Here is a 13,075-nt window from a genome sequence, read left to right as displayed (position 1 = left end):
CGAAACAGTCGGTTGTGGAACTTGTGGATGGGGTCATATTACTGTCCCCACTCGCAGCTTACTACCCCAAGCCCATTGCCAGCAGATAATCGACAATTGCGCCCTATTGCAAGGAATTTTGCAGTTTATTTTTTTTTGCTGAGGAATCATTACGTGAGGCCGAGGACTTGGTTAACTGGTCCTCCACTGCGATGGCATGCAGGGGCCACGTACACTCTGCGGGTTCTCTTCATATGCCAATCCTAAATGATGTAAGATAGAAGATAGACCGGGCGCATCATGTCTACTATTTCCTTGTTTGTCCTGTTTCGCGGGCATTGAAGCCATTTCCATTCTTCACACACTGGAAAGGACATGGGCGGATTGTGGCAGCCGCAGCCGCCAGCACCTGGCAGGCCTCCACTTGCAATCACGTGGCTTATCCACCCCACTTGTCATGGCAGGGATGGTGGGGAAATCACGAGGAACGGGAAACACGCGAGAACACGGTGCGCTCAATGGCGGGGATCTTGAAGGATACGATTTTCCATGTCTGCCAGGCATCCATTCGAAGCCCCTCCAACCATGGACGCGTCAAGCACCCGATCCACGCCGTCGGCGCCAAGATCGCGGGCGGACCGGGGACGCCCTCACCGAGGACTCACCTGCGCGAACTGCCGGGCGAGAAAAGTGGGTGCTTCGACCCATGACTCCCAGATATTGTCACGCACAGACTTGCTGACAGACGCCAGACCCGATGCGATGGAACTCAGCCGACCTGTAAGACGTGCGAGGTCTACCAGGATGAGTGCCGCTACGAGAAGCCGCCTCCAATGTCGCAGATCATCGCCATGGCGAGGAGACTCCAGGAGGCCGAGCAGACTGTCGCCGAGCTCAGGAGGGCATTGGAAGCCCGGCCAGCGAACCCGCAGGCTATTCAGTCTCCAATTGACCTGACAGCATTGCCGGCCGCGGGAGGGCCGCCTGGACATGTTGCCGCCTCCGGGATGGCGTCGGAACGGAGGGACGAGTTCGTTCGGCCGCAGGGGCGGAGCTCGTCAAAGGAGCCCTCGTCAGAGGAACTACTCTCCGACCTGAGCCTGGATGAACACGGAAAGGCATGTAGCGCCGGTTAACCCTGCGGGCTCGGTATCCATTTCCCCCCGAATCCCCCAGCTCATCGTTGTGCAGATCTCGTATCACGGCCCGACGTCGGCCATCCACGACCCGCCGGCGCTAGAGGCATCGTCCCCACACTCACAGCAGTACGACGAGCAGTCGGTCAAGTCCAACATCCGCTCCATGCTCACCTCCAACGCGGAAGAGAGCCGGACATGGGAGGCGTTCGCGGTCGGCAATGCGTCGCTCCAGAACGACATCCCCAGAGCCATCATGTCGAAGCTGTTGCAGCTCCACTGGGTCTGGATTGCACCCATGTTCATGTGGGTCTATCGGCCGGCCTTTATGCGTACGTCAGCCTCCTTCCCCCTGGCCCCCATCTTATCTTAATCAGCCCCGTGGAGGTGGGTGAATGTGCGGCAGGCCGGCTTACCTCTCAACAGGGGACATGACCACCGGCGGACCGTACTACTCGCAATTCCTCCTCACCGTGCTGTGCGGGCACGCAGCGCGCTTCCACGACGCCAAGATCGGCGAGATGCTGATCTCGCGGGCGCGCCAACTCCTCGGCGCCGAGATCCAGAAGCCCAGCGCCATCCCCACGGTGCAGGGCCTGCTCCAGCTGAGCGCTCGCGAGCTGGCGTTTGGGTCGACGTCGCAGGCCTGGCTGTACAGCGGCATGGCCTTCCGGATGGTCAGCGACCTCGGCCTTCACCACAACAGCGGCCGGATATTGAGCCTCGGTTACCTCAGCCCCGAGGATCTCGAGATTCGCAGGCGGTTGTTCTGGAGCTGCTATTTTTGGGACAAGTAAGATTAGATGCTGCCTGGCCTGGTGATGGAGTTAGAGGAGGCGGGATTTGCTGACAGAGAGACGTGGCAGGGCGATAAGTCTCTACCTCGGACGGGCTCCGGCTCTGACAGAGCTCCCCTTCGATCATTCGCCCGAGTTCCGTAGGTTCAATCCCCCCCTTCCCATTTTGGCCATGCTCTGTGATGGTGATATCATCTAACCTCGTCACAGTCGACAACTATTCGGAAAACGAGTACTGGTCTCCTCACCACGGGGAGTCCCTGAATCTCAGCTGCATCTCCGGTGGGGAGTACCCCCCGATGAAGGCCCATTCGGTCTCTTGCTTCGAGGCGTCGTCCAGGCTCGCGGTGATCCTGAACGACATCATCTGCCAGCTGTATTCGCGGCGCGGGGTCACGGACAACGAGGATGTGCTGCGGGGCATTCGCGAGAGGCTCGACGAGTGGAGGGAAAACTCCCCGGCCCACCTCAAGTACGACCCTGACAACTTGCCCGAGGTCTGCCCCCCGCCGCACATCCTCACCCAGAAGTAAGTGCCAAATTTGGGCCGCCGCCCCCGTTGCGTCGAAGAGAAGCAGAAGCACATGGCTGACTGACGAATCCTAGTCTCCTCTACTACACAATTATCATTCTCCTCCACCGGCCCTTCTACTCCTCCCCGGCGCATCACATGGCCTGCCGCCGGGCCGCGGACAACCTCGAGAAGCTGCTCCTCCTCCTCGAGAAGACGTTTGGCTTCAGCAGGATCACCTATCTCATGGCCTACTGCATCTACACAGGCGCGTCGGTGATGACGCACGACGTCAAGACGGGCGACGTTGAGGCGGGCAGGAAGATGCAGACCTTCCTCCGCGCGCTGCGGCAGGGCATGGTGGCCTGCCCGCTCCTGCAGAGAAGCCTCGACATCATCACCAACAGCCTCCGCTCCGACAACCAGAGATCTTCCCCGGCCGCTGCCCCCGCTGCCACAGTCGTCGTCGCCACTCCCAACAACACGCGTAACGGCAATAACCCTGTCGCGGACACCCTCGCGGCGGCGAACTACCTGCCCGCTTTCCCGTATCTGGACCTGCCGGTCGGCAGTGGCTTTGGCATCGACAATGCCATCAATCTCCCCGGCATGGACCTCGACGCCTTCTCTATCCTAGACAGCTTCCCCGAGAACCATATCGACACTACCTCTGCGGAGTGGTACATGCCGCCGTAGCAGCCTGGGAGGCATTGCGCGGATTGAATCGACCACGCATTCTATGGGGGCTGGTCCCCTGGGTGCTTGTCCGGTTATCCCGCATCCTGTCAGCCGTGATCAGGATAAGGCTCGTTGGGCGATCCAGAAACAAGCGAATGTCAGTTACTCCCTGACCCGATCCGTTGCCGGCGGATCCAGACCATATTCTATCCCGCCCACTCCCGTGGAAAGTCGAGCATGTCGCCCACGCCCTCGCTGCTTCTACCTCTATGAACTGGTCCGGACTTGTCGGAACACGATACCTTGTCTCTGGATATCGCGGGAGTTGAGACCCGTTGTTGCCACACAACATGTCAAGACTTTTAGCATCATCCATGGTGAATCGCCCCATGGTCCCTGGTAACTCGATCCGGATCATGCGGGGCACCCTCAAGGGTGATAAGGGCATTTACATGGGTCTAGAGCGCATCCGACGTGCCTCGCTAAACACCTTCATCATGTCTTCGGGAAGCGACCAACACAAACAACCAATCAATGCCCATCCCACTGCGCTGGCACCTCCGGTTGATGCTGGCATGTGCATCCCGGGCTAGTGTAGACTAATGATTCAGGACCCGGTTGATGATTCAGCATTTGGCCTAGCCCTAGACCCAAGACAGTTAGTTACCCACGGGAGTTGTTCGACACTGGTGCGTCGCATTGGGTAAAGGCGGGGGGAAAACACGGCAAGAGCGATACGGCACTCGCGCTCGGTGCTCTCCAAACTGATGCATTGACAAAGATAATGCGTACGTCCAATTTTTGCCCAGCCCGGGACGACACCTTCTTTCTCTTTTCTGGCATGCCCATATTGGAGTTGTCAAGATGAAGGGACATCAAGCTGCCCCAAACGTCGAAATTAGTTCACGGTGAATAACTTGGCACTCGCTAGCCGGTCTCCCAACACTACTTTGGTCGGAAAACCTCAACCGCACGAGTTATGTTTGCCAACACTGGATCCACTCCCAGGCTCGGCTGCCGGGGTTCTGGAATAAATCACCATTTTGCGGAGCCCCGGGTTGGGGTTCTGGGATTTTGGGGTCTGGGGGTCCGGGGTTTGAAGGATGTCAACACTCCTCTCGAGCTCCTCTATAAGAGCGTCCCCCCCTCCCCCCCCTCCCCCCTCAAAGCATCCGGTTACATCGTTTCCACTCGCGTCGAAGTCATAGCCCATCACGAAGCGTCACCATGGCGTCGACACGGGATACCGAATCTCGCGCGAGCGAGAAACACGAGGGTGTCGAACATTCGGAGCAACCGGGTCACAAGGAGGACATTTTGCTCCACGCTTCCGATGACGAACGCAACTTCGAGGTCGACGAGCACAGCCTACCGCCGGGCTACTTCAAGAGCCCATTCTTCCTAGGCACCATGACGGGCATCGGCCTAGGCCTCATGGCGGGTGTGGCCGGCTTTGGCTATGCCGCGCCGATCCTGGCCATCATCAACAACGACATCGGCCCCGTAAGTCGCCCCCCCAGCAATTCCAGCCTCGCCGGCCCAGCATGAAAGCACAAACTAATGCGATTGAATCTGCAGGATAAAAACGTCGTCTGGGTTGCCCTCACCTACACACTTACCTCTGCCGTCACACTGACCATCATCGGCCGTGTCACCGACATATTTGGCCGCCGCTGGATATTCGTCGGGGGTGCTGGGCTGGGAGTCATCGGGTCTATCATATGCGCCACGGCGCAGAGCGTCAACGCCCTCATCGGCGGCACAACCATCATCGGCATCGCGGCGGCCACGCAGCTGTCGTACTACTACGTCATGGGCGAGCTGGTGCCGATGAAGTACCGCCTTGCCGGCAACGGTTTCTGCTATATCTTCACCATCCCGGGCTCCGGCCTCGCGCCCGTCATCGCGCACGCCTTCATCCTCTACCACCCCAAAGTCGGCTGGAGGGGCTGCTACTACGTGCTCATATGTGTCAACACGCTCAGCTTCCTATGCTGGTTCTTCTTCTACCACCCGCCGACCTTCCGGATGAAGCACGGTGAGCATGCGAGCGTGCTCAAGTACATCAAGAACTTTGACTACTTCGGCACCCTGCTGTACACGGGCGGACTGCTGATCCTCGTCATGGGCCTCAACTGGGGCGGCACCGTGTACCCGTGGAAGTCGGGCTACGTGATCGGCACCATCGTCGCCGGCTTCGTTGGGCTCGTCGCCTTTGTGCTCTGGGAGTCGTTCGCCCCGCTGAAGGAGCCCCTCGTGCCGATGCACCTGTTCCGCAACGGCGGCTGGAATGCGGCGACGATCCTGTCGGGGCTCGGCGCCAGCGTCTACTACGCGCTCGCCATCGTGTGGCCCAACATGATCGCCGTGCTGTACGACGACGGCGACCAGATGTCGGCCGCATGGTACGCCTCGTTCGTGGGGCTGTTCATCATCCTCGGCGAGATCGCCGGCGGTTTCCTGGCCAAGTCCATCGGCCACCTGCGCATGCAGTGCATCGTCACCGTCGTGATCAGCGGCATCTTCTTCGGCTGCACCGCGACCTCGACGCCCGACACCAAGGCCCGCGCCTGCGCCTTCGTCGCCCTCGGCACCTTCTTCATCGGCTGGACCGAGTCGCTCGCCATCTCCATCGTCACCATCTCGGCCTGGGACCAGTCCAAGCTCGGCTCCGTCTCGGGCCTCGCAGGGTCCATCCGCTTCTTCATCACCAGCATCGCGTCCACCGTCTACAACGTGACGCTCAACAACCGCCTCGCCTCCACCGTCGCGGCCCAGGTCCCCCCCGCACTCGTCGCGGCCGGCCTGCCGAGCTCCAGCGTGTCCGCCTTCATCGCCGCGCTGACCTCGGGCGCCGGGTTCGCCGACGTCCCGGGCGCCACCGCCACCGTTATCGCCGCCGGCGTGAGGGCGAACAAGATGGCCAACGCAGACGCTTATCGGACCATCTTCTTTGTCAGCATTGCCTTCTCGTGCATCGCGCTCATCGCCTCGTGCATGCTGCCCAATGTCGATGCGCTGCTGACGGGCAAGGTGGCTTCGACGCTGCATAAGGGATTGAAGAAGGAGAAGCGGGGGAAGGGGGAGGAGGCTGGAAATTGAAGGGGAGGGTTTTATCTAGAAGCTGCTGGGCAGACAGAATGATACTTTATTGTGATGTGACGTTGGAATTATACATACTTAATCTACTTGGGGCTCTTCGGAGGACCCAATATAATGCATCTGTCCAACGCCCACTCTTCCCCTTCTCGTGATCTGCGGAGTGCCACCGAGGATCTGGTCAGTAGCTGAAGTGCATGGGTACACACCAAACATCCCCCCCCCTTAGCCCTCGACCAAAACTCTAAGCACATCAGCCACAACGAAACACCAGAAAGCCAACAGCCAACCAATCCAACATTTATCGCCGACTTCCCCGTCTCCACGTCGCCCACCATCGCGACCAGCGACATCCACACCACCACGTTTCTCGTCGCCCAGCCGCTGCCCCTTCTCGCCCTCCAGGAACAGGAGCGCGAAGACCCGGTCCCGCAGCGACGGCGCCGGCGCGAGGCGCACGGCCTCCCATACCATGTCCAGCGACGTCGGGGCGGCGGCGGCGGGCGTCTCGGACGGCTGGGCGAGCTTGTCGAGGAACGAAGCTGAGATATCGGCTGTGTAGAGGTGCACTGTTTCCTTGTCTTGTTTGTCGCTTAGGAGGAGTCTGGCCTGGGGGTGGGGAGCGGGGGGGGTTAGTGATGGGTTGGAGATGTGGAGGTGGGGAGAGAGAGGGGGATGGAGAGCCGTGATCTGTAGGTTCTCCTGTAGCAAGAGGGGGGGGAGGGACAAAGAAAGGGAGAAAGGGGGAAAGGGGAATCAAAACAGGATCTGCTGGAAGGGGAGGTGGCTGGGTAGGTGTCTAACCGTAAAGACGCCGCGCGCGATATCAGCATGTCCATCTCCGTGCTGAGAGATCCACTGTCTCTGTGTCTGAGCCAGCGCAATCAGAACAGCAGCGATGTATGGGTCGCGGGAATAATCGGTCGGCGTGATGCGGCTGAGGCGGATGCGGTGAAGGAGAGCCACGGGCGGGTTCCAACGTTTGGGGTTCTTGAAGCGTCGCTTGCGCTGCTTGCTGATATGGTGACCGTGATCTAGCCACACGACAAATGGGAATCGGGCCTCCGCGCTTGCTGCTGCATTGGGTTGGAGCTTGGTTCCTTCGAGGGGACTGCGAAGACAACTGCCAAACACGACGCAAGGGATCTCGATGCGTTGGCTGCCGAAACCGAAGTAAAGATATCTCCTGCCGAGAAAATCAAATCAGCTGTGTGGCCGAAGATTTGCTGTGTGGATGGTAGGTGCAATGGGCGGTGTTTGCAAATGCAATGGAACTCGGAGTCAAGGGATCAAACACACCTGGAGTGATCATACTTAAGAGGCTCGAAGTCCAACAGCGCAGGTATGGCATTTCGTCGCCCATATTTGCGATTCCAATTGGCTATGCCCGTCAAGTAATACGCCGCAACTGCCGTCCAGGGTTCGTCCTGTTCGGTGTCACGACTGCTTTCACCTGATGGTGGGAGGCTTGGATCGGAGACGAGCTGCTGCGATGGGCTGTGACTTGGTTGATGCGGTACAAACCTGCATTGTAACAGGTCGAGGTGGCGATCGGTCCAGTACAAAGGTCTGACATACAAACGCTCGCGACAGTAGAGCCGAAGCAAGTCATGCAGAGAAAGAGAGGTTGCTGGTAGTGCTCTTTCTGGTTCCGAGCTGCTCGCGCCGTTGCAATCGATTAGGACAGGCATTGTCAGCCATGCATGTTTTCCTTCCTCTATTTTGAGATGGCGAGAAGAGACGAGGACTGGGTTTGATTCCTTGGACGGTGTTGTCAACGCGTCGGCAAGTTCACGCGTTGATAGCTGATTTCCATGTCACGTCAAAGTGAAGAAGGGATGCAAAGTGAATTACAAGTCATGCCACTGCCAGTTACTATGACAGTTATGACCTACCATGGCACTGTCATAGCATATTCTCCTCTCTGATTAAAGCTTTAGTATTCTTATACTGACGATAGTTACTTGGGCGCCTTAATCGCTCCTGTATGTCTACAATCGTGACAGAGGTAAATGCAGTCAATCTTACAACTACCTTCACAAAACAGTGTTGCACTTCCCAGCTTATAATTGAACAGGGCAACAAGATTTCCTTGGGGGGTTGATCCTGCCGACGGATGCTCGAAACCATGGGCTTCAAAGACCAAAGGTCTGGTCGTGGGCGTTCCCACAGGGCTAAGCAACCATGTACGCCTATGCCTGACGTGGGTTTGTGCGAACTAGAGAAGCCCCTTGAGGCTGCTGGCAGGCGTTGTCGCTGTCGAGAGAGCCGCAGTGTATGCCTCACAGGACCAAACCGAGGTTGAGTATGTTGAGTCTATCGGCCTGGGGTCGGTTGGTTTCCACAATTGGTCTAGCCTCCTTTGCATTGCTCTATTATGCATGCAAGAGTTAGGCATTCATTAAATGTGCAGGCTCGTGTTGAGCAATCCTTCCAACGCCACGCGACGCACCTACCAATTTTTTTATCCGAAGCTGAAACTTGGCGAATCCTTCGACCGGGGTGTGGTTGTGGCGCAGTCATTGCCATCCAATCCTGGATCCACTTCGACTCCATCGTTTCCCAAGCATCCGCCTTCTCCGCCGCCAAGCCAAACATGTCATTGACTCCCCTTGCTCCCCCAACGACGACGGTCCGGTTCACAGGGCCGGCCTCATGCCTGGCCACGACGAAGCTGCACATTCTCAGCGGCGACTGCCTCCTCGAGCAGAGGTTGGCGTGGTCCTCGGCTTTTCCCACGGTGACGACATGCTCGTACCTCGTCCACGGCCCGCTGACTTCGTACGAGGGGGAGTGCACGCAGCCGAACCCCACCGATGCCAGCCAGACGCTGTACACGAGCTGTCCGGCCGGCTACACGGGCGCATGCACCGGCTACTTCACCCCCGAAGACCGTCCCTGGCGGGTTAATTACCATGTGACCTGCTGCCCCGAGTATGATGCTTCCCAATCTCCCCGAGTTCCCCGACCCACCCTTCCGAACACGCCGCCCGTCCTCAACTGACACCCCGCGGCAGCGCCTTCGACTACCAATGCGGCGGACCCATGCAGGCAGAACCGACAGGCAAGCCCACCTCGCCAACATGGCGGCCATACAAGCCATGCAGGGCCCTCTCGGCATCCCTGCCACCCACCGTCACGGCGGCGCTGGGCACTGGCCCCAGCCCGCTGTCATCGGGCGTGATGGCCTGGGGCCCCGCCCGCGACGTGCTGTTCGCCGACGGCCAGCTCGCCGTCGGGTACGTCTACCTCGACGGCAGCGGCGCGTCCGTGTCCACCTGCGACGGCTGGTACTGTCCCGACGCGTCGGCGCCGCTGTCGGCGGTGCCGTCGCGGACCGGGGCGCCGGGCGAGGGTGGTTCTTCTGCGGGGAAGGCTACGACGACGACGCTGTCGAGTGGCGGGATGCGGACGGGGACGGGGGCATTGCCGACGTCGGCGTCGAAGGGGGCTGCGGCGGGATGTCTGGTTTGGAGTCGAGGTCTTACGGTGGCTGTTGTGGGAGTGGGGATGTTGTCTCTTCTTCTGTGAGATAGTGCCATTTGCCATTGTCAATATGATACCCAAATGTTTTTGAGGATGCCTATTTGATGCCAGAGGTGGTGGAGGATCGGTTGGTCCGTCTCCTGCCTGCCAGTGTCGGGCTGTGGTTGCTACCAAAGCGCTTGTTGCTCGCACACCCTAACTTCCCAGCAGTCGCCATCTCGTGCTCTCGCAATCTCGCACACTCCCACCAAGTCTCGTCAGCGTGACCATCGGGGGCGCCCACAACCAAGGGACATCGCCTTCGTTCTACTGCTTACCCAAACCCTTGCATCACGCTGGCAAAGATCTGTGTTATCCTGGGCAAGGCATGCTCTTCGCTAGTCGGCGGCATCAAGCCTTGCTTGGTGCTGTCCCTCAACTTTGGGTAACCAAATTGGGTATCTATTTGCATGCCATAGCCGCCACTTGACGACGGGCTGGGGACAATCTGATCCGCGGGGACTGACGAAAGGGCCAACGGCTTGTGATGAAGCTGATGCACGATGCAACCCTGGATACCGCTCGGTCTGCCCGATTTCCCGGCGCTCCTATCAGTCAACCACTGGGGAAAGAGTAATTGGAGCTGCAGGTGATGGCTGAACCATCCGAAGGGTTGCAGATCGAGCTCTGGGAAGATCCCAAGAAACAACCGAGTGCGGCAGGGCAACCGTCATTCAATTGAACAATGAGTCAATTCTTCTAGTTCGCCGCCTCTAGCCCGTCGCTGAGCGCTCCTTGCCACCAGCGGGCCGAGGGGTGGGTCGGGACGGGCTTGGTAAGCTGCTGCGCCCAGGGGAGAAATGGCACTTGATCAATTGACATTTTCTGTGCGACGTGACGCATAGTGAGGTAGTTGGCGACGGCAGAGTGTTGGAGGGCAAGCAGATCGTCAAGGACGGGATAACTCGAGAAATTTGGTGTGTGCTGGAGGCGGGGGAGCTGACGACTTCCAGGGGCCTGCAATGGAGGGGCAGGCACACCCAAGGGAACCGAAGGTACCTGGGTAGGTACGTACTTTTGTACTTCCCACAGTGTGTATTTCCATTCAACCCATCACGTGGACCCAACAGATCGAACTAGTGCTGTGAGACCCACCCAGCGATGTACCCGGCGGGGAATCAGGTGAGAAGGTGTTACGGGTGCATGACGATATGACGTTAAGTCTTTAAGGGAGCTTGTCCCTCCCTATTTCATCTCTCCTGGATCGACTCCAGGTCTGACTCAAGACAAATACCTTAAACCAGCAACACACAGCACAGCTTCCATCAAGCTACGCGACTCCCTACACCTACTGGATTGCACCCATTGCAGCCCCCCCTTCCAAACTTTACACACCTCCTCTTCCCTCGGTTAACCCCCCCCGTCCTCTTTAGCCCAAGATGATGCCCGGACACTCAGAAGATCCCGTTGTGAGGGCACTGAGGAATTACTCGACGTAAGCTCCCTTCCCCATCGACGTTGATCGTCGTCGTCCCTGTCGATCGTACTTGGCACTAACAAAACCGCGGGGCAGATGTGATGTCTCGGACGCGCTCTGCAAGCTCAACGTGCCCAACGGCGGCTTCCTGGCCGGCATCACCATGTGGTCGCCGCAGCGGCAGGACGGCCCGACCAGGATGGTCGGCACCGCCTACACAGTCAAATACGTGCCGGTGGACGATCCCGCACCAAGCTACCCGACCCATTATGTGCGTTTCTCCCTTGCATCTCTCCTCTCTGGCCATTGAGCTGACAAGAACGCCCAGATCGACTCCGTTCCCGAAGGCTCCGTCATCTTCGTCTCCACACCGAATATACCCAATGCCGTCTTCGGAGGCCTGATGGGTGCGCGAGCATGCGCCAGCAAGGCCGCCGGTGCCGTCATCGACGGGCGATTCCGCGATCTGCAGGAGCAGAGGGATCTCACCTTCCCGGTCAGTCAATACCACCAACGCCATTGCTTCCCAGCCGAGAAACCCCCAAATGCTAATACGGGAGAATAGGTCTTCGCACGCGACGTCGGAACCGCGCCGCCAAAGGAGCTGGTCAGGGTGGTGGAGGTCAACGTGCCGGTCAAGCTGCAGTCAAGCGAGCAGGATATCACCATAAACCCTGGTGACTACCTGATGGGCGACCTGAACGGCGTGGTCGTTATCCCCAAGGATCTGGCTCAGAAGACCCTGCCCCTGATGCGGAAGCAGGTCGAGGCGGACTCGAACATGGCGGTCGAGATAAACATGGGCGTGACTTTCACCGAGGCGGCGAAGAAGTTCCGGATGTAAAAACGAGAGAGAGGCCGGCCTTGTGCAACGAGACGATTTATGACCGACAAAAATAATAGTATCTGTTTGTAATTGACCATATGGTGTTGGAATTGACCATCTGTTGGAATTGAACCGAGTTGGATTCGCGTTATTCTTGGCGAAATTGCCGTGATCTTTGCTACCTGAGTACCTGAGCACCTCTATGGGCAGGCACTCAAGCCACACATTCAAGTCGCCCTTTCCTTCTGCCCAAAACACACACTTGGAACAGTGGCTGTAGGGCACGTGATGCCGGTTAACTTCGGTAATTGGGCAACCGGTTTTTCGAGCGGTGCCCCGGCGTAAATGCCCCGCCAAGCCGCCTAACTTGATGCAGAGAATGGAAATAGATGAACAAACTTACGTTAAAATTAGATGCCGCTTGCGTGCGACCGGTCTACCACAGTACGCGATTCTCATCGAAGATTCCGAAGCATTCGCGAAACTTCAGTGACATACTGTGTTTTAGTAGATTGACTTCGGTGAAACACAACCATCTGGTTGGCTGCCCCTCGATGATGCACGGTCCACTCGCGATCCAGGCGGTCCCAATTGGGGAGGCCTGTGCGGGGGCTGTGGTCATCTGAGCTCTCATGTGAGAAAGTATTTCTATCCCTGCAAATGCCAAGCCACATGTGACTTGTCCCAGATTTCTCGATCGCCTCTCCTTGCACCACTTGGCCAAGGTCCCTGTCACCCCCTGCCTTGGCATGCCAAGGCATGGAGTCTAGACTCTCCAAGCACGATGGCGTGGTCGACGACTGGCCACTGATTCCTCTTCGGCATCGTCAAGCCGATCCTACTTGGTAATTACACTACTGCGAGAACCCCTTACGCCTTCCGATTCTTCCATCTTGGCAAGACGCTTCACCCCGCTGGGCTGCGCCGAACCTGTCACTCCAGAGTCACTAACGCACGCACGTGTTCCCCAGATTCTTCAAGCCTAGGGCCTCGATCATTCCGTCACCGTCCTCGACCCCTTTTCCCGCTCGACCGTTCGTCCCTCGATTCCCGACTGCCGAGCTTAATCCTGACCCTGCGGATAGGCAAAAGCTCTTCCTGCTGCTG

The 13,075-nt window shown here is 58.3% G+C and overlaps 5 protein-coding genes across 5 annotated transcripts; 4 read left to right on the top strand and 1 right to left on the bottom strand.

Annotated features, from left to right (window-relative positions):
- Positions 1 to 387: 387 nt before the first annotated feature.
- Positions 388 to 3,285, top strand: QBC33DRAFT_210174 (fungal-specific transcription factor domain-containing protein). The gene is made up of 7 exons (XM_060422651.1): positions 388 to 669; positions 732 to 1,097; positions 1,171 to 1,447; positions 1,542 to 1,908; positions 1,982 to 2,052; positions 2,123 to 2,441; positions 2,519 to 3,285. The coding sequence occupies exons 1-7, from the start codon at positions 529 to 531 to the stop codon at positions 3,117 to 3,119; spliced, it is 2,142 nt and encodes a 713-aa protein (XP_060280137.1). The 5' UTR covers positions 388 to 528; the 3' UTR covers positions 3,120 to 3,285.
- Positions 3,286 to 4,011: 726 nt separating this feature from the next.
- On the top strand, positions 4,012 to 6,245 carry QBC33DRAFT_210176 (fungal trichothecene efflux pump). Its single transcript, XM_060422652.1, has 2 exons — positions 4,012 to 4,604; positions 4,680 to 6,245. Exons 1-2 carry the CDS (start codon positions 4,329 to 4,331, stop codon positions 6,201 to 6,203), a joined length of 1,800 nt encoding a protein of 599 aa, XP_060280136.1. The 5' UTR covers positions 4,012 to 4,328; the 3' UTR covers positions 6,204 to 6,245.
- Positions 6,246 to 6,425: 180 nt separating this feature from the next.
- QBC33DRAFT_518103 (uncharacterized protein) lies at positions 6,426 to 7,891 on the bottom strand (the record flags this gene model as incomplete). The annotated part of the gene is made up of 5 exons (XM_060426227.1): positions 6,426 to 6,442; positions 6,536 to 6,809; positions 7,005 to 7,386; positions 7,500 to 7,724; positions 7,779 to 7,891. 5 exons carry the CDS (start codon positions 7,889 to 7,891, stop codon positions 6,426 to 6,428), a joined length of 1,011 nt encoding a protein of 336 aa, XP_060280135.1.
- Positions 7,892 to 8,796: 905 nt separating this feature from the next.
- Positions 8,797 to 9,731, top strand: QBC33DRAFT_518102 (uncharacterized protein; the record flags this gene model as incomplete). Its single annotated transcript, XM_060426226.1, has 2 exons — positions 8,797 to 9,134; positions 9,218 to 9,731. The coding sequence occupies 2 exons, from the start codon at positions 8,797 to 8,799 to the stop codon at positions 9,729 to 9,731; spliced, it is 852 nt and encodes a 283-aa protein (XP_060280134.1).
- A 1,126-nt stretch (positions 9,732 to 10,857) lies between these two features.
- Positions 10,858 to 12,106, top strand: QBC33DRAFT_548330 (RraA-like protein). The gene is made up of 4 exons (XM_060428832.1): positions 10,858 to 11,160; positions 11,239 to 11,413; positions 11,471 to 11,638; positions 11,708 to 12,106. Exons 1-4 carry the CDS (start codon positions 11,105 to 11,107, stop codon positions 11,984 to 11,986), a joined length of 678 nt encoding a protein of 225 aa, XP_060280133.1. The 5' UTR covers positions 10,858 to 11,104; the 3' UTR covers positions 11,987 to 12,106.
- The last annotated feature ends 969 nt before the right edge of the window (positions 12,107 to 13,075 follow it).

This window comes from Phialemonium atrogriseum (genome assembly GCF_030411735.1).
Source record: "Phialemonium atrogriseum strain 8032-3 unplaced genomic scaffold QBC33scaffold_27, whole genome shotgun sequence".
NCBI lineage: Eukaryota > Fungi > Ascomycota > Sordariomycetes > Cephalothecales > Cephalothecaceae > Phialemonium > Phialemonium atrogriseum.
This window is presented reverse-complemented; position numbering and strand designations above follow the sequence as displayed.

Coding starts and splice junctions, on each gene's coding strand:
- QBC33DRAFT_210174 (XM_060422651.1), top strand. CDS start 529: ATGTCTGCCAGGCATCCATTCGAAGCCCCTCCAACCATGGACGCGTCA. Junction 1,098..1,170: donor GCCTGGATGAACACGGAAAG/GCATGTAGCGCC, acceptor ATCGTTGTGCAG/ATCTCGTATCACGGCCCGAC. Junction 2,053..2,122: donor CGATCATTCGCCCGAGTTCC/GTAGGTTCAATC, acceptor ACCTCGTCACAG/TCGACAACTATTCGGAAAAC.
- QBC33DRAFT_210176 (XM_060422652.1), top strand. CDS start 4,329: ATGGCGTCGACACGGGATACCGAATCTCGCGCGAGCGAGAAACACGAG. Junction 4,605..4,679: donor TCAACAACGACATCGGCCCC/GTAAGTCGCCCC, acceptor TTGAATCTGCAG/GATAAAAACGTCGTCTGGGT.
- QBC33DRAFT_548330 (XM_060428832.1), top strand. CDS start 11,105: ATGATGCCCGGACACTCAGAAGATCCCGTTGTGAGGGCACTGAGGAAT. Junction 11,161..11,238: donor GCACTGAGGAATTACTCGAC/GTAAGCTCCCTT, acceptor ACCGCGGGGCAG/ATGTGATGTCTCGGACGCGC. Junction 11,639..11,707: donor AGAGGGATCTCACCTTCCCG/GTCAGTCAATAC, acceptor ACGGGAGAATAG/GTCTTCGCACGCGACGTCGG.